At 41.6% G+C, this 26886-nt stretch overlaps 1 protein-coding gene across 10 annotated transcripts in view; it reads left to right on the forward strand.

The window, feature by feature from the left end:
- The window catches only part of TMCC1 (transmembrane and coiled-coil domain family 1), a 231117-nt gene that overhangs the window by 126090 nt on the left and 78141 nt on the right, over nt 1–26886 (forward strand). The window contains exons 2-3 of one of the 10 annotated variants that reach the window (XM_014578433.4): nt 20545–20662; nt 22050–22167. The exons of 8 other annotated variants lie outside the window; for them this stretch is intronic. In XM_014578433.4, the coding sequence (XP_014433919.1) occupies nt 22126–22167 (42 nt within the window). In that variant the 5' untranslated portion in view covers nt 20545–20662; nt 22050–22125. Of the gene's footprint in view, nt 1–20544; nt 20663–20685; nt 22168–26886 lie in introns of those variants that run through there. One more of the 10 variants, XM_014578432.3, reaches the window with a different exon arrangement.

Here is a 26886-nt window from a genome sequence, read left to right on the forward strand (position 1 = left end):
TTTGTGACCAAGCAGAATACAAAGTGCCCCAACTTCTATTCCAGACAGGGTTGAGAGGAGGGTTCCCTCGTGGATGCTTTCCTCCTTCCTTGGTCCAGAGGTCTCCTCTATGCATTCCCACCATTCCCTCTGGTTAGCGAGGTTCTGCAGAAAATCAGGCAGGATGCACTTTGTGTGATCTTCATTGCTTCTGCTTGGCTGCACCAGCCTTGATAGGGTACTCATGAGATTCTCAGTGCAACAGCCTCAAATACTCCTGATCTGGGTGGATCTGTTGTGTAAGGACCACAGTTGCATCCTGAGCCCCGATCTGCTGTTCCTCCACCTCACAGCCCAGTTACTCCATGGTGAACCCTGAGGAGCTGTCCTGTTTGTACAAAGTAAGACAGATTCTCTTGTAAAGTTGGAAACTTTCTAATAATCTACCATGTCTACCTATTTGGCAGAGTGGACCCATTTTTCAGCATGGTTTGCTCAGAGAATTGACCTTATTGAGGCTCCTCTGCAATAAATCCTCGATTACCTCCTTCATTTGAAACAGGAAGGTCTTGCCCTGGCCTTAATCACGGTACATCTTGTCGCAATTTCAGCCTTCCATCCACCAATTCAGGACTGCTTAGTGTTTTTGCAGCCCGTGACAGTGAGATTTCTTCAAAGTCTTCAGAGGCCTTTCCCGCAGGTCCCTCTTCCTCAATGGGACCTCAGCATGGTCCTCTCTTGGCTGACAGGACCACCCTTTGAACCATTGGCCTTCTGCCCTCTCGCTCCTTTCTGCCAAGGTGGCTGCCTTAGTAGCAATTATGTCAGCCAGGAAGGTGGCCAAACTTCATGCCCTCATGTTGGAATCCACATATGCAATCTTTATTCAAGGAGAAGGTTCAGCTTCGATCTCATCCCACATTCCTTCCCAAGGTGGAGGCAGACTTTCACATGGGCCTCAGGATATCTTCACTCCCGAAGTCTACCTGAAGCATAAATCCAGTGAAAAATGCTTCCTCCAAATACTCGATGTTAGGAGGGCTCCTTTTACCTGTAATGGACAAGATCCTTTCACAAGTCCTCCTGTTTGTTCGTGTTTTATGCCAAATGCATAAAGGGCTTCCCAGTATCCTGGCAGAGGATCTCAAATGGATTACTACTTGTAGCATCAAGATGTGCTATGACCTGGCAGGGTTGGAGCTGCCCTCACTGGTCCAGGATCATTCCACTAAAGCATCCATTACTCAGCAGGCCAGAGATGATGCTGAAAGCAACACAGCTCTGCCATACCCAGCATGTCCTTAAATATCCACCTCCACAGATGCTGCTTAGAATCATCTATTTAGAATGGACACGAGCAAGCACTGGAAGATGGAAAGACAATTACTTGTTTCAGTAATCGGTGTTCTCCTAGATGTTGCTCATGTCCATTCAACCTCCTCCCTCAGAATTTCCATCAGGAAGGAACTGGGGGAGAGAGGTGCCAGGCTGTGCCCTATGTGGTGCAGTATATGCATGCCATTTCAGGGGGCGCTGGAGCCAATCCCCTATGGGTACTGCTAAGGGGAAATTTTCTAGCACTGTGTATTTAGCACACCTACTTTGAATGGATGTGAGCAGCACATCTAGAAGCACATCAATTACAGAAACAGGTAACTTGTCTTTTATGAGACTCAAGATCTAAAACTTCCCAATAATGAAAAACATTGAATAATAGCAGAAAATAGGCATGTTCCATATTACATGCATATCCATTATTTAAATTGTAAGAGGCAGCTGGGGTTGTAGGAGTGGGAAAGTCACAACTTTTAACAGCTGAGGTGGTAAAAACTAATTGCAAACAAAATTTGGAGAAGAAATAATCTGTGTGAAGGTTAAACACGGCAAACCAGTTTTACAGTCAATATTGATTCTCATATATTCAAAGAATGAGGTCCTTAATGGATTCTTTAAGAAGGGGATGGAATATTTTAGAGCTCAGGTTCAATTCCTTTTACAGAATAACTACAAAATGCCTGTATGTGAATATGGGCAGTACACACATGTGCTGGAACAGACTTCTTTTCTTATGTGGTTATAACTTGAATTTATACTTGAAAAAAGATATTTCACTGCACGTTGCTGGCATGTTTCTATAGATTACCTACAGGTTATGCTTGGGTTCAAAAGCATTTACATGATGATAGGTGTCTCATTTGAAACTCAATATTAATGTAGTAATTATTATGCAACATCACATCATTATCCCATTATGATACCACTGGTACTTGCTATGTAAGAATTCGGCTATGCACTTTGTGTATTTGAGTAACATCTGCCCTCTTCTCTATAATGTTGGATATCGCCTGAGCCAGCCAGTCCCTCTCGCTGCCAATGTGAGATGGTTCTCTACAGTATCTCAGCATTTCACCAGTTCAGAAGTGATAAGGCACACTAGAAAACAACATTCCATATTTTCATCACCATTGGGTAACTACTGCTTAATCCTAGTAACATGGTATCTCTTTGCACTCAACTTGTAATGCACTATGAAAGCTTTCAAGATGAAAGATGAACATTATTTCATGTATTGGCTTGTTGTTTTGCCAGCTAAAAAAAATCAAAGTAACAAACTTTGCATGTGGTGTGAGGAAATAAAAATAGAAGATTAAGCCTGATTTTGAAAGAGTCCATTGTGAACTTATCATCTGCCTTAAGTGTCCATTGTCAGCACCTGGTTTAACACACTTAAGAATGTTTTCTATGTGTATGGCTAATGACTACAGCTAAAAAATCTTTTAGAAAAAGGAGAAAAATGATGGCTTGCAGTGGATATTCACAGAATTGGATACCAGTGCACAGTAATTATAGAGAAGGCAACTTCAAAGTAGCTTGATAGCTGAAGTGGCTTACTCTACCATATTTCAGAATACTGCTGATATGGAAACATCCATGGGAGGGAATAGACCCTATAGATAATATGTTGCACTTGGAAGCGGTTACTGTTTTTATTAACTTCCTTGACTAACCACAAAACATTAAAATGTCTCCTCAAATCATCCATACTTCTGAAAGGCTAAAAGACAAATGTTTGGGGGTTTTCTCCCCCGCCCCCTTCTTACAAAGATGCTATACTTTGAAGCCTGAATGTGCTTGTTCTCTTGGTTTTTGCAAAGCTTCAACTAGGAGGGTGGTGATTATATTTTGTTGCTTGCTTAAGTGTGCATGTCTGTGAAGTGCACTGAAGCCCACTGCCTACTGCACTGATGCAAAAGAAACAAGGCCCTGTTAGTGGAGAACAAAGGAGTCATGGGGGAAAAACTACTTCCTTCAGCAGGAATAAATTGTTTTAGCCTGATCACATGGGCTATGGGACAACAGAAGCAGAGGAAATGAAAAGCTTCAAGTTGGTAAGGAGGAGATAGTTCATTTGAGGTTGGATTGCAAAACATGTGAAATATTAGTTCAGAACTATTGCCAACTGGTCTTCAGTATTTAGTTTCAGTGTTTTGGGATAGGGCTGAAACTTGCAAGCATTTCTCTTGTAAAATGAGTGTTTAATAGTTAGGCTCTTGTTCAAACAAGATTTAGATTCTCTATCTTTTTTTTCCCCCAACATTAAGATAAAATTGAGGCCGGTTCTCCTATTTGGAATAGCAGGTACAGTATTAACTCTAGTTGGAGTTGTCGGAGCTCGATATCTCTTAATATAAGAAACAGTACACTACAATGAAGGTGAGGTGTCTTGGGTCCTGGAGAAGTAATTCCTACCGTAGGAAGTATATACTCTTCATCTGCAATTATGGAATACTGAACTTTTCCAGGAAGGAAAAACTATTGTAAATGTTAGTATTTGTGAAATTAACAATTCTTCTTACATGAGTTCAAGTTCAGACCTTTCATTGTAAAGGGTTTGAACAGAAAAATAATTTACTTTTTGAAAGTATTTCACTGATGTTTATCTGTTCTCTCCCTGCTGGTTTAAGCATGATTCACCTTTAGTATCCCTAATCTAGAAGTGGCAACTCACTTGTTTTTTAGTATCTACAGCAATTGAGATTGTTATAACCTTCTGTATGCATTCATTCCATCATACAATGTGTAAAAATGATCCTTCCATGACAATGTAACACAGCTGAGCAGAGAGGTGTGACTAGATGGTATAATAAAAACTGGGTATTCTCCTCAAAGCAGCAGATAGAGAAGCTCATCCAAGCTATGTAGTTAATTGTGCACCTCTGTTTTGTGAGATGAACAAAGGAATACCTTAAAAACCCATTATTTTCAGATACTGTTATTTTTAGCCATAAGAAGAATTTCCAAGTTCATATTGTCAGTGCCATTCCAGAGAAAATCTAAACCACTCTGACCCTCCTTTAAGTGACAGCAGCCCTCGTTAAACAAGTTGCTTCTTAAGAAGAGACAGTTCCCACTATTTCTGCAACTTCATACTGTTATGTCTTACTCTAATTGGATGTGCCTCAGATACTATCTGTAGCCAACAAAGATGTATATCATAATTTTGAGCAACTGCTACATTGCTCAACTGAACACGACTCTTAGACATATCTTTTATCTTACCATACAGATTTGATTGACCAGAATTTATACCAGGTTACAGATCACAAATGTATCTCTTGCAGTGTTCCATAACCTAAGAACTAGGTTTCAAAAAAATAAAATAGTTCAAAAAGTCATGCTAGCTTTTTAGTACATTTGAACATTTACTATTTTCAGGATTTTAGCAGTAGATGCAGCATTGCTGATGGGCCATTCAATGACAATCTGCTCATCATGGATCAACTTTTGCCTTCAGTCATACTTCCTCTGACTCCATAGCAATTGTATGAGTAGGTTGCAGGGTGGGGCTCAAAATCAGGAATCATTCTTGAAGGATACAAAGTTTGTCATCAACTTTAACTCTGCCTTAAAGGTTTTGAACAGTGGAACACGGAAACCTTGTTCTGTGACAGTAAAGGCTATAAATAAAAGCTTCTGTTTCCAGGACTTGAAAAGCACTGAATTTAATGAGTACTTTCCATAAGGTGGTGTGGGGGAAACAAAACCAAATGGCTGGCTATAGACACCTCTTGTTGAATATTCCTTTCTATGTATGTTACTGATATTACTGCTGTGAAGGGAGAGGCGCAATATATGGGAAAAGCCGCAAGATGTGGTAATGAAATGGGCAGGTGTCTAAAAAAGATAATTGTCATAAAATTATGCTAGTTAACCTGGTGCCTAAGCACTTGCTCTGTGTTTGTGTGGGAACCATTGATGGCTAAGATGCAATACAAATCCTTGGGAGAAGAAGGCCCAGAATCTCCCAGTCTTTAGCCTTTATGGTGTCTTGCAAGTTTGAGGAGGTGGGTGGATCTTTTGGTCTCTGTTAGAAACAGAAAAATAAGACCATCACAAAATGTTTGTAATCACAGTGCAGCCTCTAGGCTGTTTTGTTAAGAGATGTTAGAGCTTTAGCATTTATTAGCAGAGAAATTCAAGACATTCTTAGTAAAATTTTCAGATAGTACAGAAAAATTGTGCAGACATGCAATATAGTGTGTGCAATAGAATAATGCCATGCTTGTCTCTTCTGAATCTAGCAATAGTAGTTATGCAGAATGGAAGGAGACACCGCACTAATTTCACATGGGTAGCAAGACAGACTATTGTTAAATACCATTTTCTGACAGAGGGGTATGTGCAGGCAGTTTGTGTCACATCACAATCTGAGATGAAGAACCTACAAAGCTTAATTTGACAGCTTGGAGACTACCTGGAGCGGGAACATTTTTATGCAAATACAACTTCACAATCAGAGAATAGACTCGCTGCACAATTTATCACTTGCCATTCCAGCTTTGGAGTGGAAAACAAATCCAGAACAGTTGTTCTGGGATAAAGGGTGTGTACACTACAGGGTTTTGTCGACAAAAGTGGACTTTTGTCAACAAAACTATACCTGCGTCTACACTACCGTTGAGTTCTGTCGACATAATGTTGACAGAACTCCGCAGTTTTGTTGATGGCGGCAGACCTCATTCCATGAGGAATAATGCCTTTTGTCGTCAGAGTTCTGTCGACAGAAGGCATTATTGCATCTACACTGTCCTTTGCGTCTACACTCTCATGTCGATAAAGCGGCTTGCTTTGTCAACAGAACTGGATGTAGTCTAGACGCTCTTTATCGACAGAAGCTTTGTCGACCGTATCTGTCGACAAAAGCCTGTAGTCTAGACATACCCAAAGTTGCAAGGGATTGATGAGGCACAGGTATCAGTGCAAAGTGTGGGTTGGAAGTGGAACACAGAAAGGAAAACACGATCCCTTGCATAGTGTGTAGAAACAGAGAATTTATAAAAACTTTAAAAACAACGAATAGTCTCGCAGCACCTAAAAGACTAACAAAACATAGATGGCATCATGAGCTTTTGTGGACACAGCCCACTTCTTTTGTGCCCACAGCATGTAATATGTAACTGCTGAGATTTTCAGCAGTTCCGCTGTTACCTATTTAACTGATTTTTAACATCTCTAGAATAAGTTATGTTAAAATGTGGGGGTGGTAGCACAAGCGTTTCAGTGCTCTCTGGTGCTTTAGTTCTGGCATTTATCTGGTGGTTGCTTGGTTAGCCAAGACGTCCTGTGAGCTGCAGCACAGTATGTTCACACTTTTGAGGGAGGGGAACTTAGTATATAGCTTACAAATTCTACATAACATCAACAATAATTTTTAGTTGAACCATCTGAATTTCATGGTTATAGCAGCAACTGTAGGCCCATTTACTAGAGGGGCATCTGACTTTTATTTAGAGTGTTCCAATTGGAAAGATCTTGGGTGCTACAATCTAGCCATAGGCTGGGTGTACACTTATTCTGAGATTGGTGCTCCAAAGATCAATCTTCTGGGGCTCAATTTAATGGATCTAATAAGGACCCACTAAATCAATCGCTGATGGTGCTCCTGTCAGCCCTAGCACTCTATGAGGTCGCGAGGAGTAAGGAGAAGTCTCTGGTAGAGTTTCTCCAGTCAATCTCCCACAGTGTGAATGCTTCAGGAATTCAACTTAAGGTACATTGACTCCACCCACAACTTTCTCTCATAGTGTAGACCTGGCCTTAAAGAGACTACAACTCTGAAGATACCCTGGGGGGGGGGGGGGGGGGAGATATCTCTCCCTTCCAGGCAGTGGGCTCCATTTTTGGAAAGAGGAGCCAGATTGCTAGTGTCCAAACTAGAAGCTGCTGCTGAGAGCTTGCTGGGATTTTGATAAAGCAGGGAACTTCAGAGGTGGCTTTCCTAGAGCCAGGGGAAGAGTCTACTGCTGTGCCTAGAACTGAGATGGGCCTGTAGTGAAGGAACTGTGAGTAACTTCCATTGTTGTATGGGAAAGTTCTTGCAAGTGAAGGGGCACAGCATAGAGACTGAGTTTGAGGAGAGGTCAGGTAATCTTCCCTTTGAAGTGGGTCCCAGAGCTGTGGATATTTTGGTGGGACCAACTCCTTTTCCTGGAGGTTCCCTAAGAAAGCCATTGAATGTATACAGGGGCCAGCCAGGTGGGGACACTGCCAATTTTAAATTATTTTTGGAGTAAGGGGCGGCAGCAGAGAGGTGGATAGAGGATTCCCACCTATCCAACATCATCCCTGGGAATCTCAGGATCTCTTCTATTCTCAGTAACATAAGGTGCCCAGCACACAGGGAAGGGTTACATAACCTTCAGAGAAATCAGGAGTATAAAACGGCCCATTTGGATGAGTTTCAACAATCAATGTAATTAATTTTGTAAACCCTCTTTTATAAGGTGAATAATAAACATGGCCAGTCGGTGAAGGTAAGGCTGGAGGAGGTAAGCCCCCACCCCAGCTCTGCCCCTTCTGCTGAGGCTCCATCTCCCACCACAGGGAGACAGGGCAGCACGCTGTGTGCCCCCCCCCAACTTGTGGAGGGGAGCAGAGAGGGAAGGCATGTGACACAGCCCCAGAGCACCAGGAAGGGAGGGTGGCACAGGGCCCTAGCCTCCCTGTCCCCAGAGCACAGGGACAGCAGGATTTCAGGGTCAGCAACACTCCACTCTCAGTATGCCAGTAGTAGGCATTCTAGGGGCAGTGTGTGGGCAGGGCCAGTGTTCTGTATGTTTCATCTTGGGCCCTTGAAATTGGTGCTAGTTAATGAAATATTGGTTCCAGTTTGGACCATTGCACATTAATGCATGTTATTGTGTGGGTCTCCTCTGCTTCTTCCTCCTTACACCCCAAGGAGCCAAGCTGCTTTCATTGAGATTTTCCTTTTAATGAGTTGATAATTAACTGAAGGTTTATGCTTCAGCATACAGTCCATTCCTCCTTTCAGAAACTGATTCAAGCAAAATATGTAAACTTGGGGGGTCGTGTCTTTGCATATATTTCAGGTGCATGTAGAATGTGCTCTGAAGACAACGGTGGCCTTTTTTTTTAAGGTAGTATTCTGTTAACAACGAAACTGCTCTGCAAATCTTGCATTACGTTGCAATCTCAAAGGGCTAATAAGGCTGTGTTAGGTACACAATTTAAGAGAAGAATTTCCATTGTCTAGTTTGACAGTGGAAAACTAAACTGAGTGTCTCATGTTTGTTTGTCTAGGCCAGGGGTCTCCAAACTTTTCAGCCCGAGGGCCGCATTAACTATCAAACAGCAGTTCGGGGGCCGACTACACACTTGAGGTCCAAATAAAAAACAATCAAAACATGGATGTTGTTTTTAATTATTTATTTAATATTATTTTATTCAGTTATTATTTAATAACACATTGATACACTACACATGAACACCTGTATTAGTGTGAATGGTGAAATTGTTTCCTGGATGCCAAAATAGCAGACATTTCTGGCTTTGCGAATCCGTTTCTCCCGGAAGGGGGGGGGCTTTTCCCCCTGCTCTCCCCTTCCTCTGCACGCTGTCCTCCCCTCCTGCTTGCCACCGCTCACTCCTTCCCCCCCCCCCGGGTGGAAGGGGTCACCTTTTTAAAGTTCCCGCCGGGGTTCACGTTCCCCCGCACGTCACCGGGCGGGCGTTACCACCACCGTCCATCCTGCCCCCTGATTGGCCGGCTGCCCTGTCAGTCTGGGCGGGGGAACGCCGCCCGTGCTAACCCCCGCCCCCTGCGCCGTTTGCCGCCGCGCGGCCGCTTGTCAGCAGAGCGGCCCGCTTCTCCTGCCCCGGCGTGGCGTGAGTACACGCCGCACACCCCTGACAGGGCCCCCCCCCCCGCGGCAAGAAGGGCCCGTTCGGCGGCGCCCCAGGGACGGTCTCCACGGGCCGGATGAGAGGGTCTCGCGGGCCGCATCCGGCCCGCGGGCCGTAGTTTGGAGACCCCTGGTCTAGGCTAAGGAGCACCACAGTTAAAGGATTTTCATCCCATAATAGCAGAAAGACTTAAACTATAACAAATTGCTGTAGTCCCTCCTTTCTCTAAGAGGGAGTATGATGTGCCTATATTGTCATTTTGTATCTTCTACAGCAGTGGTTCTCAAACTGTGATGGTCTTCAGCCTCCTTCATAGTGGTCCCCATTTCCCCCCACAGCAGGGAACCTGCACTGGTGCTCCAGCTATGCCCTCCCTCCCTTCCCCGCATGGTTGGAGCACCAGCATCAGCTTCCCGTTGTGGCGGAGAGAAAGCCCTGAGTCTCGCTCATGACCCGGCTTGTGGGGACACAATGCTTCTCCTCCTCCTCCCTGGCTGGGAGAACTGCAGTGCACGGGAGAACTGCCTGGAGGCTTTCCCCGCTGCTCCTATTGGCTGGAATCTAGCCCCTCTCAGATCCCCCTACAGCCTGTTCCTGCACTGTCCCCTGCTCCTGGAAACAATCTTGCTCTTGGGAATGAATGTTAATGATTTCTTTTTTAAATCTGAGGTTTGTGTAACATCCATGACATTCCCGTGTTCTTTCAATAATATGTCATTAATGTAAGACACTTCTCCCAGGTTTTCTTCAGGGGTAGAAATCTCCTTGATGTGCCTCCCTTTTTCTCCCATTGAAACAAATATAAGCTAAAATGTAGAGGAACCAAGGATTCCATTTCCAAAAGTGTTTGCTATTTACTGACTTAAGGATCTAGGAACTGAACATTTTTATGGTTTCTTACAAACAATATTGTCTGAGGCAAGTTATGCATATTGTACAATTGTTTTTATTAAGGGCTTGTCTACACTGACACTTTATTGCACTGTAACTTTCTGACTCAGGAGTGTAAAAAACACCCTTCCTCCAAATGCAGCAAACTGTGAAGAGCCAATGTAAACAGGCTCCCGGCACTGTTAGCTACTCCCTACCTGCACTGGTGCTGTGACTACACTGTTGTGTTAAAGCACAGATGTGGCAGCACTTTAAACTCAGCAGTGTAGGCAAAGTTTGTGTGTCCTGTTGAAATGATCATGCATGCACTTTATGCAAGGGGCTTTTCAAAGTGTTGTGTCCTTTTGGACTCTAGTGTAAGTATCAGTAATAAATATAGAAATTAGAGTGGCAGTTTTTATTCACACTCCACCTGTGAGGACTTGGCACATCACAGGTAGCTGAACTGAGGTTTGACTGTGCAGCACCAACACTTGCCTCAGAACTTGCCCGGAGCAAGCTATGAAATATTAAGAACTATGATTTGATCAGACAGGAGGAAAATGTAATGCTTTCTTTGGTGTTGGAATTTTTAACTTCTTTTTATTGTTGATACCAATTCTATCTTATTTCATAAAAGAAAAAAACTCATTCAGACTAGGCTGATATTTTAGTACTGTTCAGATCTATTTAGATTTTTTTTGAGGAGGGAGAACAACTCTCTTACAAGGTTTTTCTTTAAAAGCTAAAGAGAAAATATTCTATACATACTTACTGTTCTAACTATTCAGATTCTTTACTATGCTCATGTGTTAAGCTACATGACTAGCATCTTCCACCTTTGTTCTTTATAGGAATATGCATATAGAGGGAAAGACCATCTGCATGGGTTAAATAATATCTTTTACCTCTTTCAGGTCTTTGATTCAGATCCTGCCCAGGCCAGTAGTAACTGAAAAACCATTACTATCTGGGCTTGTCTACACTGGCAAGTTACTACACTGAAACTTTCTTACTCATGGGTGTGAAAAATCTCCCTTCTGAGCACAGTAAGTTCCAGCAAAGTAACTTGCCATTGTACACAGGCCCCCAGCATTGGTGCCTTCATCACATGTAAACAAAGCCTCTGATAGTTGCTTAGACTATATCTACACTGGGAAGATTGGAAACAAAAAGTGCTGTCAACATTCAAAAGTTGCCAAAAGTGAAAACTGATCAAACTGGTGTTTCTGCCTCCCATTGTCAATATTTCATGTCTCTGTTGTTACTATCCTGTCAACAGCAAGAAAGAATTGGAAACCAGTCAGACGGTTTTTTCTGCCTCCCATTGTCGATATTTCATGGCCACGTTGCTAGCACCCTGTCGACAGAGCAAAGCAATGTGGGTGAGCATCCTACAGTATCTGGCGGCATCATCAGTTGCTAAGCACTGTGGGAATGGGCAACATAGTACTTTGGTGGGAGGGATAGCTCAGTGGTTTGAGCATTGGCCTGCTAAACCCAGGGTTGTGAGTTCAATCCTTGTGGAGGCCATTTGGGGCAAAAATTTGTCAGGAATGGTACTTGATCCTGCTGTGAAGGCAGGGGATTGGACTCGATGACCTTTCAAGGTCCCTTCCAGTTCTAGGAGATAGGCAATCTCCATTAATTTAATTTATGCATTTTAGGACTGTGAAAACGTTTCCCTTCAGCTGCCTCTCTGCTTTCCTGCCCTCCTTGTGCTTCCAGCTTACTTTCATATCACTTGAATGACAGTTCTTGCTGTGAACTCCAGCATCTCCTATGAGAAATCATGGACCTCACAGTTCTCTCCCATGTTGTGTTCAATGTTTTTAAGACATCACACCTTGTAGCACAGCTATTTATGCAATTGATGTTTGAGGAAGACTCTGATGCGGGCAACAAAGGTGAGAGGGACACCAATGAATTGTTATTGTATTGGACAGTCACAGATCATCTGTGCACTGTAGAACATAACTTTTGGGCTAGAAAAACCAGCACCAAGTAGTGGCATTGCATGGTCTTGTGGGGCGAAGACCAGTAGCTACAGAATTTTTGGATGTGTAAAGCAACCTTCCTGGAGCTAAGTGTTGAGCTGGTCCCTGAAATACAGTGTAAGGACAACCGAATGAGAACTACTCCCTTGGTAGAAAAGTGTGTTGCTATTGCTTTGTAGAAACTAGTGATTCCTGAATGCTACAGTTGAGTTTCAAATCAGTTTGAAGTGGGGAAGCCTATAGTCAGGGCAGTGCTTCTGCAAGTGTGCAGGGCAATAAATTGCATTTTGCTGCTTAGCACTATAACTTTGGGAAATGTGGATGACATAGTGGCTGGCTTTGCTAACATGGGCTTTCCAAACTGTGGTGGGACAATTGACGGAATTCCTATTTGGAATCCTAGAATCATAGAGCTGAAAGAGACCTCAGAAGGTCATCAAGTCCAGCCCTCTGCCCAAGGCAAGACTAATCCCAACTAAATCAACCCAGCCAGGGCTTTGTCAAGCCGATACTGGTAGAACCATTGTAGCTCCACCCCACCTGGCCAAAGAGTACATAAATCGGAAGGAGTACTTCTCCGTGGTGCTTCAGGCACTAGTGGATGACATTTCAGACATAAATGCAAGGTGGTCTGGAAAGGTACATGACACGTGCATCTTCAGGATCAGTGGCCTGTACAGAAAGCTGAATGCTGGGACTTCCTTTCCATATCAGAAAAGTACAGTGGGAATGGTGGACATACCCATAGTCATCCTAGGTACTGCAACTTACCCCTTAAAGCCCTGGCTCATGAAGCCTTACTGGGAGCACCTGGACAGCAATTAGGAGCAGTTCAGTGGGCTAAGCTGATGCTGTGTGGTTTTTAACTGTCTTTGGCTGATTGAAAGTGACATGGAGGTGTCTGTGGCAAGCTGGGTCTTTTGAAGCATGCTGTTGCTTACGTAACTTGTGTGAGAATATGGGTGAAGCATTTGGCCATGGGTGGAACAATGAGACAGAGTGCCTGGATGCACAGTTTAAGCAGCCAGACACTTGTGCAGTCAGAGAAGTCCACAGGATGACCATCATCAGGGAGGCTCTGAGGAACCACTTACACGATAGTGAGGGACACTGACATTTGTGTGTTGGGGTTGCTTCCCTGCCTCATCACACTGCTCATTCTGAGTGAGGCATTCCCATAAAATCTGAGGGATATTTCGCGCATATGCAGCAGCCAGAGTGATTGTTGTGGGTTGTATAACTCAAAATAAACTCATGTCTTTAAACATTTGTTGTTGATGTCTTTCAATCAGGATGTTTGGGGAGAACGGATAGTAAGGGTAGTCTGAAAACTTCACAATTATGTTAACATCCAGCTGTTAAAGTCACACCTGCTTTCACAGGGAGAGGAATATGTCTCATTTTGGTCGTTTTTTGATCTTCCATTAGCTTTAGCATGCGCTCTGTTCTCGCTTCAGTCTCCATAGCTCTTTTCTGCTCTTTTTTATGCTTGAAGTATTGAGTGACACAACACATCCTTGGCCAGATCCTCCCTTGTCTTCTGTGGTTTTTTCCTTAATTGGTGGTGTCTGTCTGCTGGGGAATGTGCATGACATCTCAAGATCTGGTCTGGAAAAGTAACAATAGAGTGACTGGACTGTTCCCGGTCAAGATTGTAACATTTCACTATAACATGCATGTCTGTGAACAAACTGGCCATTTGTTGCCCTAGAGACAAATACAGATCTCTCCAGATCCCTCTGATCATGATGAGTTTTAAATGTAGGTATAAAGAGGTGGAGGATTAATGTTGGATCCCCCAAGAATGTACAGTCTGGGCTTGTGCAGCAGGTGCATATGGGAGAAATTTGTAATAATCCTACACATGTCCACAGGCTACCATTACTCTGGCTGACATATCACTGCTAAAGGTTAACAGGCACACCCAGGATGAGCTTCTGCATGAGAGCAGGGGTACCAGATTCCTTATGAAGCCAAACTCTGTGCTGCCTTGGTTCTAGCAGCATAGTGTGAGGAATGGTTTGGGAGAGTGTCGTACCACAGTGGTGGGGAAATGGCAGCCCTGCCATGGAATCTCTGAGAAAATTGATAAGTGCATCAGGCAAAGCGTTGACACCATCTCCCAGCATGATTCTATTGCCATATCTGTATCCATCGATGCTCTTGAATGTAATGCAAACCCAGATGAGGTTTAGTTAGCTCATAGAAATACAGTCTCTGTTGGTGCCACTCCCCCACCCCGGTTGCAAGAGCAACTTTCCAAGTCACCACTCCCTCCCTCCCCTATCCCGCTACAACAGCAACTTACCGCCTGTACTTTAACAGCTCACTCCCACCTGCTGCAACATTCAGTAACTAACCACTCTGCATGGCAGCCATATCCTCCTTCTTCCCTCCCCTGGCAGCACTAGTGCTACTTTGTGCCCCGCATGCCTCCCAACTGGATCACCTCCCTTGCCTGCACAGCAACCTACTCCATCTTTTTCCTTGCTTCATGGTCCTTGTCTAGTTGCGAGTCCTCACAAATATTAGAACTTGAGAACAATTCCTCATTGCCTGGCACACTGGTTGCCACCACATTGACCCTAGGTCCTTCATATGTTTCCACCTCTTCATCATGAACTTCTGTCTTTGGGACACGTGTTTCTGATGATTCTGTGCTGTGGGAATGACAATGGGAAGTATCTACACTCTCCTTGGGTATGGTCGTGGGGTACCCACCCAGGATTGTTTCCAGTTCTTTATGGAAACAGCATGTTTGGTTGCAGCACTAGATCAACTATTTGCCTCCTTTGCCTTCTGGAGTGCCTGCCAGAGTTCTTTTATATTGGCTCTGCATTATAGGGTGTCTCACTCATACCTCTCGTCGCATAGGGCTTTTGAAAGGTGGCCATATGCATCCCAGTTCCTCTGGGTCAATCATGGCTGTGATTGTATCAATTCTTTACATCCAATGATCTGTTGGATGATGGGAATAATCATTATCTCTTTAAAAATAGCTCCATCACAATGCACTGGTCACAATTGAAAATGTCTCTCTCTGAATATTACTCCATTTTTTTTCTGTGTTCTGGGACATTAAAAGGCATCTTGTTGGCTAAACCATGGAGAAGATTACACGTAGAGCATTTCATATTTAATTTGCAAAGCTACTTGTACAGTTGACTAAGTTGCAGATATATACACCCAGCTTACAACTACTATCTACTGAGTTGGGCAGCTCAGCACCCTGCATTAAAGTCCTAGGTTTGCATAGAACTACTTGTAATTGACTTTTGTGGCTAGGAATGTAAATGTTTAACCAGTTAACTATTAACCAATAAGCATCAATCTTACTGGTTTCAGTTAACTGATAGTCTTTGCTGCCACTCCCAGAGCCCAGTTGTGGGGCTCAGCAACAGGGCCCTTCATAAAATATGAGGATGCTGCAGAACCTCCTGTATTCTGAATTCCCCAGTTAAATGTTTAGCCATATGACTGATAACCATGTAACCGATTAAAAAAAATTTAATGGCTATTTATATCCCTACTTCTGAGCATTAGCAAATAATTTAAAAAATTGAGTTTGTTTGATTTTTAAAATGTTCATTAACCTGAAAGAGCTGAAATTAAGAATGACGGCTTAGCCTCTCTCACTGGTAGAAATTGGAGTTAGTTTCAAAAGTGCCCAACTTTGTGTTTTCTAAAAGATTGTGCAAAGTAATGTAAAAATGCAACAGCAATTGCAAATCCTTTTTAATAGCTCTAGTTTTAACCACACACACAATTGTGATCCAAATCTTACATACTGCTGATGAAGCTGTTAGCAGGTAAAAATTATGTGAATTAGTTTTCCTATCTCAGAATTTTTTTTATGGAACAGTATTAGAACCTTCCAAACCAAGATTTTTTTTTTCTTTTTTTTACTTTTAAATCCTTTTCATGCCTTAGCACACAACCCATAGTCTCGGTGTTTAATTATCCAAACATGATTGGGATTGCATTCTATTTAATATCTTTGTGCCATTTGAGACTGAAAATTAACTTGCAGTTGAGACTAAAGAGAAGGCAAGGAACTTGTTTTGACGGAGGTCAAACACAGTTCACGTAATGTAACTTTATCTGCAGTTTATTCCTAGGTAGATAAGGGGTCACTGTAAACTTGCTCATTCTTTTTCCCTATATAAACACTAACACAGTTGTGGATGTCTGATTAGGGAAGAAGTTAAACATCACTGGACCTTTTCACTCTATAGGTTTGAGTTTTCTAAACAAAAATCTGCTATAATGCAGTTGTGTGGCTTAATGGAATGTGTTTAGCTTTTCAGAAGTACTGTAATTTAAATTGCTTTTTAATTATGCTTTTCTTTAAGCAAGTGTAGAATACACTCTGGAAAAATATCTGCTTCCTAGCCCAGCAAAATAATGTGGATTAATGTCTTGTGGTTTCTTGGGAGATGCTGATTTTTGCCTGTGTAAATTCTTGAGATATGTTGCTCTATCTTTCAGGTCTTCAGTAAGTAGCTATGTCTGACATACAGTCCTAAGTGTTGTGTTGATATGTACAATATGTTAAGTTTTTCATTCAACTTGTTGCAGGAGTATTCTGGAAAGTGTGGGTGATATTTGGGAAATAGCCTTTTCAAGTTTTAAAATCACTGTTAATTGACAGTCAATAGAGAAAACAGATAGGACCCAAAACAGTTTTGGAACTTGGAGTGGAGAGCTTTCCATGTTGCAGAGTGTGGTGTTCTCCAATTTAACATAGAGGTCTTTATCAATGATGTCTGAACATTCCCTATGTGAGAGCCTCTAGTGAAGGTGCGTACAATTGTAAGTGTTTTTCCTATCTGCTGGTAACTTACGGTCATACAAAAACCCCAAAGTCTCTTATGGTGTTCTTTTGTCCAAATCTTTCTTTGATGGACACTCAAACAACATCAGCGAGCAAGCAAAATAACAACCTCTTGAAATTTCTTCCAAACTTCCCATCACTTCACATCTGCCCTGGTAACCAAGCTGCCTTGGACAGTATTGGGGACAGCAAGAAATCTGTTCCACCGTCAAAGAAAGCCATCAACGTTGGTTATTAAAAATGAGGAAAGAAGTAAAGGTATTTCTTTTCTATTGTTGTGTCGATAGGGGTTTGACAGATATCTCTGGTAGGGCATATTTAATGACATTTGTTAGTCACTATTTTTTTTCAAGTCTTAAAATGTAAGCACATCACAATTGCACAATAAAACAAGGTTCACGGTATCACAGTTAGGCTCTCAATTTACGCCATTCTTGTATCTCACTGACTAGTGATGCCCTGTCCCTTCGTATACACGTGAGGGCATGGCTGACAACATTCTAAAAGAGGTTCAAGGAAAATGTAGTTCTCAGACTCTGGAAGGTGCCACAGGTTTTTACAAAGGCCCAGAACATTCTGGGAGGTGAATCCAAATACAGAATACTTGAAACATGGCACTTCAAACATTCTAGTTTCCCTTTTGTCACTAACAAAATCAGTACTCCCAAGCTCAGTGCACATTTCCTCCTTCACCTTGCATCCTAGGCAGTTGCCTGCCCCTAAATTTGGCCTTGGCCTGGGTATGAAAAATTCACACCTCTTAGCAACATAGTTATATTAGCCAAACCCTCTGTGTAGAAAGAGATATGTTAGCTGGAGGGCTTCTCCTGCTGACACAGCCACTAGGTCTCTGGGAGGTGGATTAATTACCCTAGTGGGAAAGCCCTCTCCCATCATCTTAGAGCAGAGGTGAGCAAACTATAGCCTGCGGGCTGCATCCAGCCTATTGGGGTTTTATTCATCTGGCCCTTGAGTTCCCACCAGGTGGGAGACTTGCCCCATTCCATCTATTGCTCCCCAGCTGGAACAGCAGGAGAGAGAGAGTGAAAATGCATAGTGGCTCAGGAATGCCCATTTTCTCCAGGACTCCACAATGGGCACGCGCCTTTGGCTCAGTGGCTAATCCACAACTGGGAGGAGGTAGGGTCAATGAGCATTTATGGCCTGCTGTACAATTGACATATTCAGACATGGCCCTCAGGCCAAAAAGGTTGTGCATCCCAGTTTAGATCATTTTCATTAAAGTGCTACAGCAGTGCAGCTGTATTGATGCAGCATTTTAAGTGTAGACTTGTCCTTAGTCCTCTGTCCTCCTTTCCCAGGAAATTGATAGACTCTTCTTCTGAAAATTACCTTTATTTACTTACTTGCTTACAATTATGTTTTCTTTAATTGATCTTTCTCATTGACATTTACATTCTAGTGTTTTAAGTAGATCAGAGCTTAGTTTTCTATAAAGTGGACTAGTATAAAGTTTAACCAAGATAGCTTTTTAAAAAAAAAAAAAAAAAAGTTGAATCTCTCTGGTCCTTCAACATCTGTGGTCTGGCATGTTTTTAGTTAGCTGGATATCCACTTATCGTGGGTATGGCCACATTTCTTGAGGTCCCATAAAGGTTGTTTACAGCCATCAGTTATGCCTCTGTGTCTCTGTTGTTTTAGCTCTCATTTAGCCGTGACTGTCTTTTTAAAAGCCCACTGAGCAGTAAAAGTGTTGGTAATGATCTAGACCAGTGTTTCCCAATTTTATTTGGCCACAGAACCCTTTTCAGCTTAAAAGAATTGTAAGGAACCCCTAGGGTTGCCAGAGTAAAATTTGTCAAGCAAAAAATCCCCAAAAACCCTACCAGAATTTGTTACGCAAAGAAAAAAAACGCAAAATAGACTCTCTTTAAGAGGGGGCAGGGGAGTGCCATGTTCTTACGAAACCCTGGGGTTCCGCAGAGCACCAGTTGGGAAACACTGATCTAGACAATATTGACCTCCCGTGGTCCAGCAATTCTCTGGTTCGGTGCCGGTCAGGTCCCAAAGATGCAGGTTAGAGAGATTCGACCTGTAACAGCATTGTTTCCAAGAGATGAAATTCTCTAAGCTGATAGTTTGATGTACTTTAGTTTCTTTGTACAAGCAGCATTTTGAAGTCCATGTATGCTTCATCAAATTGCAGCAGTGCAGTCTGATGTATTGGTGAAAGCAGTTTTGGAGATGGAGGAGATAAAGTTTAACAGTACTCCAGGGTAGGAGCTTTTTGTGTTCCTTTATTGTGGACAAGGTAGGTTTGTAAACCTTCCCCTTCACCCCTGGCAAGATTGTTTGATACTGTGTGCTGAGTTATCTGTGGTTCAGAAAGCTGTCTCCATGTTATGGAGGATCAGTTTCTTGCTGACAGCTGTGTAGTGCCAGATTACCCAAGATATGATACACCCCTGTGGGGATAGGAGAGCTTGTCTTTCCTAATCAGTACCAGAGTAATATGTAGGCCTGATGTGATTACTTTCACAGAGCCTGTTTGGTTTCAGGAAAAAGGTAGCAAAGCTCCAAGTTGTGCCAGTAGGTGGAACAATTTTTGATTTCTTGTTGATTTGTTAGGGAGAAACTAGGATAATCCATTATTGAAAAGAATATAAAGGAAATAATTCTCTGCCCCCCACACAGATAATACCTTGGTGTTGAAATCAAGGGGAGACCTTGAGTCTTACGTTTTTCTGAAGATGACAGCCATGAACACAAAGTACAAATGATTATGTACTGGCTCCTATGTCATGTTACAAAAGAGGACATCTCATGTTGCAAAAGCTCTTTTGAAGAATCTTTAGTATGAAATGAGCATTTAGTAAGTTAAATGTATATTCTTCTTGAACTCAGGCAGCTTATACTTCTGGTATTTTGGTGTGCTGTCTTTTTGATAAGCTTCAAACTGTTTGTTCCAAGCTATTGTGCAATTTCTAGATACAGTCTCTGGATTTTCTGTGTCTTGTCACATTTCACCCTTTGGGCATTTTTTCATTTTATTAGACTATTTCTCAGGATCCACTCCCTGTTGTTACCTCATTCATGCCTAAATTCTTCCGTATCAGATTGTATCAGTTGCATGTGTCAGGATATTATAATGGCACTAGCCAACCTAAAATATGACCTTTGGTCTCCTTTACATTTTATAGTTTAACTTACATTTTGGTGAAGAGAAATTGTTTTACTAGTTAAGTTTTTGTTCTTCAACGCTTAAGTTACATGCACCCCTTAAACAAATGTTCATTTTCAAGATATGCTTAGTATTCTGTGTTTGTTTAAAGTTACTGTATATTATCAAATGAATGAAGGGGCACTCCAGTATTCAAAATCTCATTCTGGCTGTCTTGTCTAATCAGATGTTAGGAGGCTTGAGATTTTCAGTTCTATAAGATCAGTTACTTCACAACTAATGATGCTATGTAGCCGTTAATTCACTTTAGTCAGTATAATTAATTATTGATAAATGCCCATTTGAAGTTTGGGTGAGCTTGGCATTAATACATTGCATATATTAGAGAAATTAAAGTTCGTCCCCAAAACCTGTAATTTTGAAGCAGTGCCATTAATGTGTCTGACTTTAGTTGGATTATAATGGATTCACAGTTTCTATTATTCAATCTTTGCTTTTTTTTTCCTTCTCAAACTCAGTAGTTGAATTCTACAAGATGGCTAAAGCTGCATCCGTATGTTGTGATCTCATGGGCTGGATGGGTCTAGGTCAGTACTTAGGAGACCTTCAAGGAACAGTCTCCTTTTGATTCAACAGGTAATACTTTGTTCTGTTTAGTGTTGAACAAATGGCATGGTGTGCTGTGTTCTGGATTAGGGCACACTACATTATTGTCGAATGAAAATTTAGGATTGGATAGTGGAAGTCAATTTTGTAACATGCATTCATTTTTTCTCCAGCCAGGAATAAACCCGGGGGTTCTTTGTGATATTTTAAATCAGACTTGATACTGTGAACTAGCTGTTGAGTGTTTCCAAAAAATCATATGATTGCTTTCAAGAATGGGCCTATAAAAACAGGACACCCCAGGACAGTTGTGCCGTATGCCTTTCCCAAAGTTGTATATGTATTTTGGCTCCTTATTAAATCCTCCTGGCTAATTGGTCTAGAGCAAAACTCTAACAATGTCCTACAAATGTATTTATACATTTTTCACTTCCATGTATTTATACAAACAATTCTGAGTATACCATGACTTCGCTATTTCCTTGTGCAGTCCTGTGATACAGAATGTGTGTTTTCAATGTTGTCTGTCTTAGCTGTGCCGGAGTTTCCTCTGGGAGAGGCAGCCCTTTGGTGTTAAAACCTCCATGGGATACAGACTGGCATTACTTAGTCTGTTGCCTTTAGTGTATAAAATGCATCTTGCTTAGTCACCTCATCACCATACAAGTCATCTGTCTTTGTTCAGTGAAGCTTTGTGTAATATTTGTTAATATGGTAATTCATAAGGCTGCATCTGCTCAAGCCTTTCTCACCATCTTTACTTCCTGAAAAATTTTGTGCAGGAATGAACTGTAGTTATTGAAAGTGATGCCATTTCAATGGCAGTTGAACACCTACCTCCCTTAAATTCTTTGATGTTACTTACATAAAGTAGCTGCAGTAAACTAACATGTTATGCATTCCCTGTGGCTTTTATTGTTGTGAACAGGAAAATCCTTACTCAGCTCAATTTGAATGTAACTATGCTGAGAATTTAGCATGATCTCAGATTCAGTTAGCATTAGTGGGCACTATATAAAAAAGAAGCACCCATGATAATTTCCCCCCATAAATATATTCTGAACACCAGAGAAGTGCTGTCAAATTCTAAAATCCCATGGTCTTCTTTCCTACAACTCCATCAACATACTGCAGCAGGAAAGTAAAACAGTAAGATCAGAAAGACAGCAACTTCCCTCTTCTTCTCTAACTCCCTCCTCCTCCCTCCCTGTGCCCCTCTGGGAACCAGGATGTCTGGCAACCCTGCACCTAGAGGCAGATCACTGTAGCTGTAGGTTTCTTTTCAGAGCAATTTGTACTGCTGAAAAGGATTCTACTGAAAAGCCGAGCTGCGGTGTGCACTAAATCTTTATTGGTATAGGCTGGTCTTCGCTATGAAGTCTCCTGCATTAACATCACAGTATGATGCTCACCACAGAGCTATTCGCACAGAGGTAAGGAGGAAAAGTCCTGGACCAAAGGAAGCTAGAGGAAGAAAACTGAGGGAGGCTGCAATGAAATGCTATTCAATCCAAAACTGCCAGGAGAGAGACATGGTAAGTTGGAGCAGGCTCCCCACACACTTGAAATATAACATTGAAATAATGGTGACTAGTCTCATTGTATTTATCATTGATTGGTCTACAGCTTTCTCTGACCAGTTCTTATTTCCTGGTCTGCAGTGGTGCTTTTGGAACTGGATTTCCAGCACTACCTTTTATCTAAAGTGGGTTTGACATCTTACCATTGTTATGTTGTGCTTAATTATTCTGCTGCTAGAATAGATCAGCTCTCACTCTTGTCAGTGTGGTTTAAAACACTAATCTTAATAAAAAGTACTTGGGAACTAGGAAAAAGAAAATTAGATCAAGTCATTCCTTTTTAAGGGCAGCATGTAGCACCCAGTAGAAGAAAAAATCTAATAGTGATTTCAAATGCAGTTTTCTTAAAAAAAATAAAATGATTCCACTTTTTAATTTTAGGATTCAGCCCCTTTGTCTCTGCTATTGTAGAATGAGAGTGTTTGAGGGTCCTGATATAAGGCCTGTTGGTAATCTGCAACAGATCAATTATCTCTGATCTGTGTCCTCTCCCTCCCTCCTATCTTCCTCACCTCACATAGTCCTACACTGTGTGATGGTATGGGCTCTTTGCAGCAGGCACTGTGGTACATAGGGGAATAAACACATCTCAGGTTATTTGAACTTTTGATTTAAAGAACTTATTTAGGATTGCAAGCTCATACTGTTAGTTCATTGCACAATTTACAGATGCAAGTCCTATCAGTTCCTAGTGTTGGAAAAATGCTCCGTATAGGAGATCGGATCATGTGAGCAGGGATACTCAACACCCAGCCTGCAGGCCACATGTGGCCCACAACCCATTTGTTTGCGGCCCACAGTGTGGTTTGGGTTTACTCAGGGCTCAATATGCGGCCCGCAGGTAGGAGCCAAAACAAAAAATTAGTCAATTAGGACTTCTGTTGATATGTGTTTTAGTAATTAAATTCCTGGACTGTCATTGCTCATTAAAAGTGCTGTCATATGAGTGGAAACTGGATAAATATTACGTTATTAATATCCGCAGAACTGACTTAAATGGGGCCTGTGTGTTGTGTAGTCTTGCCTTAATCTTTGTATTCATGTCTGTCCGTGCAAAAGAATCTATTTGCATATATATTTACATGTATATGCAACCACACTTAGGTTGTGGCCCTCGGCATGTGCTGTGAGTATCACTGTGGCACCGGGGCTTGCAAAGTTGAGAAGCCCTGATGGAGAGACTACTTTGTGTGGTGCCTCAAATCATTTTTTATCAGTATATGATCAATCTGTGAATATAACTTATGCCAGGTTTGTGGCCAGGATTTGAAAAATATTCCTTAGAGCAAGAAAAAGTTGAATTGCCATTTCAGTTATTCTCTCATTTACCAGCTAAGTCAGGTTTTTGTCTCCGTGATACCAGCAGTAACTCCTAAAGTAGAACAGGGAGTCTGAGGTGTCAGATGCTACAGGACTATAAACACAGAATCTTGGTCTCAGTTTTTTGGTGTGTTAAACACTTTTCAAGTCATTGTGACTCCACTTTGGCATATTGATACAGTTGGTTAATCATATAACCCCCTCAACTCAACTTGTCCCTGAGAGTCCTTTTCTAAATTGTTTGCTTTTATCCAGTTAATCAGCCTCTGCGTTGTCTTGTTTAATAGCAAAGTGTCAAAAGGGAAAAAAGTACCAGACAATACATAAGTCTAACATCTTGTGTTTCAGCCTCTAATTCTGTTGCAGCTCTTTCTACTCTTTGTTCTGTGATAGTTTTTCAGTTACTTAAGCATAGGTTTAATACAATAATAGTAATCAAATTGGTGGTAGTAAGCAGTAACAGAAATGACAGGGAAAGGCATTCAGCACGACTAAAATGGAATTCTTGGAGGGGATTAAAGCAGTTTTGTGAAAGTTGAAAAATGAATCACTGAAGTCAGAGATTCTTGGTTTGGTTTGGCAACAATGGGAATCTTATGCTGGTTTTTAAAGGAACCATCTCAGAATGCAATGAGTTGGGAAAAGCTGCAGGAATGTGTGTTCCAAATGGATGAAGAAGATTCCCCACAAAACTGGAAAAGCAGATTAGAAATCTAGATCTCCTTTTAGCGAGAGACTTCTATGAATGTACTACATCTTATCAGGAAGAGTTTGTGTGTCATCCTGCCTCTAATGCGAATGAGAAGAGAAGAATAAAGGAAAGGAAATCTACTTGTCCCAGATTGCCTTGCGTGTAATTGGCTGTAGGCACTGAACCTAGGATATTGTATGCTTTGTAAATACTTACCCTTTTGGGGAGGTCATACATTTGAAAATGTCTCTTAAAATTATTTCATTTTTTTCTTTAGTGAATTTAGAATCAAAGTTGCCAGTTTATAAATGATTTTTTCCCCCTAATCTTTAACATGAAAGCTCCCCTGGGATCTGAAGGTAGAGCTGGATTTGGTGGCGCACACATTACCAGGAATTACGAAGTTGGAACAAAATGATTATATGTGAACTAGAATAGAATCCAGCACCCCCATAGCTGTACTGCTTTGCAGCTGTTTGAGTGATAAAGCTATGCCTCAAAATACCCATAGGGAGCTGATCTATTAATCTGTACTGCCTGGGTTCTTTGCTGATCATACAGCACTTTTAAATATTAATTCCTTTTATACATCTTCCATGATTTCACACTGAATAGTTTCAATATAGCCAAGCTTAAAGATGTTTAGTAATTCTCACATTCTGATTAGCAGCATAAATTAATAATCAGTGGAACTCAAATGAGCAGGTGGTCTTTGTTAGATAACCTGTGTGCATCTTTCTCACAGTAGTATTAAGGTCATTATACCTCCATGAATTTCCTTTTGATTATTTCAGGTAATTTGTTAATAGTAACACAGAAGGTTACAAGGAGGCCTACTGTAGTGAAGGGCAAAGTTGAGTGAGGATCCTGGTTTTTTTTAATTCCTCATCTTCTCTACTGTTCACAAATGGACCGAAAATATGGAGTTATGGACATTGAAGGGGAGGGAAATGGGAGCAAAGAAAAATAAATTCTTAAATACAGTTTAAACAGAGTTGCACGTAATAGTAGACAGCTATTTATCGTAAATACTGAAATAAGAAAAGTAAGGTGGGTTATTGCTACAGGTTGGACCTCCCTGGTCCAGCACCCTTTGGACCTGATTAGTCCTGAGCCAGGGAATTTGCTGCACTAGGCAAAGTTCCTTGACATATCCCCTCAGCCCCCAACCCTCAGCACTGCCAGTTCCAGGGCCTCCATTAGCCCCCAATCCTGGTTGGCCCTGCTGTAGCTGCCCCATCTGGACTGCCTGCCAGGCACCAGAAGCTTGCACTGCTATGAGCCCCAGCCATGGGCTACCAGAGCTGTTGCTAGCTCCGGCCCCAGTCCTGGTCCCTCTTTCATGGTCTGGCTCTGGTCCCAGTCCAGTTGCCACAGGCTCCCAGGAGCTGGTGGAGGCTGCCAGTTTTGGGAGGTGCAACCTGTATAATGTTCCTCATGGGGGTATCCTCCATTTACACACTGGTCTTTTGAAGCTTACCCAAAGATATGAATAGCTGAGAGAGACTGGAAAGGAAAACTTCACATAGTTCTCAAAAATTCCACCAGTGATGCAGAGGAGTGGCTAGGAGTGAGTTATGTATAACCATTATATTTTATATATTAACTATTAACAGGAAAAAGAATCCCACTTTGTCAAGTACTACCTTGTCTCAAAAGTGCGAGACACATTTCAAATTACTAAGAATCAACAGTCAATAATTTCTTTTGCTTCCTTACTGAGCAAACCTGATTTCTAGTTTAAACCACATCTGTTTCAAGGTCTAATTGAAACATCAGCCTTGATGATATTTCAGCAGAGGCTTCTTACGCAGTACTTAGTGGTATAAACCTTTTATTCCCACTAATGTCATTATTGAATAATTAGCAGTCAGTATTTATATTACATTTATAAAAAAAAAAGACAAGTAAATTATGCTGGATTTTATGCATTATACCAGAGAAAAGTGGCTTTCAATTATGTAAGTGGGATCAGTGGATATTTTGATTGAAACTTCATTTGTCAATATAGAAATTAGTTTTTTTACAGCATAAGAAATCCCCTATGGAATTAAGCACCAGACTAACTTTTAAGAGTGCATTTTAACATACCATTTTTTACTCTCCTGGGTAAGGCTTAAGTATGCAATTTTTCTTATGCACTCTTAGTTAATGATTAAGCTTTTCAACTAATCAAAGAAGGCATTCCCATTAATAGCTATGAAAACTCTTAAGGAGCAAGTTGTTATTTGTAGATTTGAGTTGTCTGTTTTTGAGCCAAGCAGAGTTGTTAAGGGGTTAAAATAGGGACTGGAAGTCAGGACTCCTGGGGATTTAAATCCCCGTTTCATTGACTATGCCCAATAAACTACTTTACATGGCTCCGTCTAGACGTACCCCTGGATTCCATCCTTTAATATGCCACTAACTAGCAAGAACTGAAAGCTTTGAGGAAATATGCTAATGAGTTCTGGATAAGCCTATGCCACAGTATACCATCTGCAGCATATGCTGGAAATGGAAAATCATGTATGATGGTATTAAGAGCTCTTGGCCCAATCATATCCAAAGTAGCTCCTATCATATCTAAAGATGGTCACATAATGAGGAACACTTCACAGATGATGGCATGTTGGGTAGAACATTATTTAAGAACATAAGAACGGCCATCTTGGATCAGATCA

This window comes from Pelodiscus sinensis, chromosome 11 (genome assembly GCF_052426305.1).
Source record: "Pelodiscus sinensis isolate ZL-2025 chromosome 11, ASM5242630v1, whole genome shotgun sequence".
NCBI lineage: Eukaryota > Metazoa > Chordata > Testudines > Trionychidae > Pelodiscus > Pelodiscus sinensis.